At 51.3% G+C, this 2,567-nt stretch overlaps 1 protein-coding gene across 1 annotated transcript; it reads right to left on the bottom strand.

Moving 5' to 3' along the window:
* Nucleotides 1-409: 409 nt before the first annotated feature.
* On the bottom strand, nucleotides 410-862 carry LOC149383564 (uncharacterized). The gene has a single exon (XM_089627835.1). The coding sequence runs from the start codon at nucleotides 860-862 to the stop codon at nucleotides 410-412; it is 453 nt and encodes a 150-aa protein (XP_089483961.1).
* Between the last annotated feature and the right edge of the window lie 1,705 nt (nucleotides 863-2,567).

Here is a 2,567-nt window from a genome sequence, read left to right as displayed (position 1 = left end):
GGGTCTACGTTAAGCTGATGGGACGTAACGTCGATACTAATCCCTGGCATATCTTCCGTCGTCCAAGCGAATGTAGATTTATTTCGTTTCAGGAAACAAATCAACTCTCGTCGTATGCCTCCCTTAAGCTCGGCTCCGATTCCCACACACTTAGAGGGGTCGAGGCCGTCGAGCTGTATTTGTACTGTCATTTCAGTACTCGGGGAGTCCAGTTCTTCCAGTTTAGAGCCTTCATTTTCTGTTGGCTCTATGTTTGTTAATTGCTATTGATTCCCACTAATTTCTTTAATATTTTGCTTGTGGTTAGTGAGGTAGCAGCTACGGGAGGTCGCCTGGTTACCTTTTATCTCACCTATCCCTTCAGGCGTGGGGAACCGGATACATTGATGGAAGGTAGAGGGGACGGCCCTCATCCGATGTATCCATGGTCGCCTAAGATGATATTGTAAGGGGAGAGGCATTCCAAAACCCGGAATTCGACTATCTTATTTATCCTGTTGGTCTTTACAGGCAGCTTGATAGTCCCTATTGATGGAGTGGTCGACCCGTTGAAGCTTGTTAATTGGGTCTGCTCCTTCTCGATCTCAGATTCTTCGATTCCCATTCTTTTAAGGGTATCTTTGAAAATTATATCTACGGAGCTCCCTCCATCGATTAGGACTCGGGCGACTTCGCAGTTGGACACGTCGATTGTTATTACGAGCGCGTCGTCATGCTGGTCTGCTGCTTCGATGGGTTCTTTTTCGGAGAATGAGATTTGAACATCCTGTTCTTCTCCGATCTTGCTGGTCTTATTCATCAGTTGACGGTGATGAGCCTTTATCGAATTGACTGAGCTTTTGCAAAACTTTGACCCGCCCATTATGAAGTCGACTCAGTGTTTTGCCGCGGTCGGTGGGGACTCCGGCTCCCCTTCTTCGATGGGCCTAGATCTTTTTGGCGAAGGATTGCCTCTGCCGCGGTTGTTAAAAACCTTCTTTTTGGGCGGAGGACCCAGGTCGATGTTTTTTAATTCCCTTTTTGCGTATTTTTTCGGCCAGCACTTTGCGCATGGTTTCGCAATTTATTGTGGCATGTCCGGTGGCCTGATGGAAGTCGCAGAACGCGTTTGGATCCCTAGTCCATTTTTTTGCCTAGGGACCTCCCTCCTTGCTCTCTTCTCCTATGTTGAAAGCGAAACCTTGAGGGATGTGCTGCTTCCTAGCCTGTGGTCCGACCTCTTGGGGGTTGGGCCTCCGGGGATTGTTCCCAGCACTTACGGGTCGCACCCATGTGTTAGCGTGGGGTTTCTTTTCGGCCGCGCGCTGTTTTGCCAGGAAGGTGAACTCCTCCTCGGCCTTAGCGTCGCTCGCAGCTTTGTGGATCGCGTCTTCCAGTGACAGGGGCCGGTTCACGGTCATCTCCAGTTTGAACCTCGATTCGTGCCACAGTCTGTTCCTTAGGGAGGTTATGGCGGATTCGAGGTCGACATTGGAGATTTTCGAGAGGACGTCCTTATAGCGGATCATATAATCTTTTAAGGACTCGTTTTCCTTCTGCTGAACCCCTCATAGGTCCGCTATCGTGAGCTCGTCTTCGACGAACATCGAGTAGTGTTTTAGGAAAGCTGTCGATAATTTGGCGAAACTATCGATGGAGTTCGGCTCGAGCCTGGAGAACCACTCTAAAGCGGCTCCAAACAAACTTTCAGCGAACAGTTGGCAGTACCCTGCCTCTTGTTCTCTCTCTGTCAGCATAGCTCGTCCCATCGCAATCTTGAAAGACAGGATATAAGCTTTCGGGTTCGAGGTCCCGTTATACCGCGGGAGTCGAACTTTCCCGGCATCTCTAATAAAGACGTCGGTTATGTTTTTTGCGAAAGGGGTCCTTCTCGTTTCGGTGACAAGTCGGTCTATCTCGGGGACCGAGCTGGTCGCACTGTGAAATTTTGAGCGGACAGCCTTTAGCTCGGCTGTTACCGACTCCTTGAACCTTTCGATTTCAGTCGTGTTGGGTTCGCCCTCTTGAAAATGGCGAAGTCCCGTGTGTACTGGTGTGACCGTAGTGACTTCGCCCCGATTAGTTTGCGTCTGGTTTTGCCCGCCAAAATATTGGGGGGTAAACATCTGGAAAGTTGTCACAGGGCGAGGTCCGAAGTCTGCCGGGAAGGATCCTTGAGGTGCTCCCGCTGGCGGGGCCGGGGGCAGTCCCTCCGGATTGATCGTGGCTTCTGTGGCGACCTCTTCCGTACCCCTTCCGAGCTGTGAGCTCAAACCTGGGGGTAGGTCCAAGCCCTGAGAAACTTGGATCCCGGTGAAGTCCAGATGGACTCCAGGGGGAAGAACCCGGCTCGTCTGCGCGGCTGACGCCGCGTTGCGAGCGGACTCTAGGGCAGTCACTTCGCCGGGTCCCGACTGTTGACCCGGAGTATTTTGAGGGTTCAAGAGGGAATCTAACCGGGCGTTGAGGCTCCGGTTGGTTTCTTCCTGACTTTCTATTTTTTTGTTCAGCATATCTAGGATTGCCCTGATCCCCGGAGGGATTTCCTCTCCCGATTCATAGTGGGTTGGGGTGGAAGACATGATATT

This window comes from Urtica dioica, chromosome 10, assembly GCF_054948205.1.
Source record: "Urtica dioica subsp. dioica isolate 48M chromosome 10, U.dioica_male_clone48M_v1_H2, whole genome shotgun sequence".
NCBI classification, from domain to species: Eukaryota; Viridiplantae; Streptophyta; class Magnoliopsida; order Rosales; family Urticaceae; genus Urtica; species Urtica dioica.
Note: the sequence above shows the minus strand (reverse complement) of the source record. Positions and strands in the feature narration are given on the sequence as shown.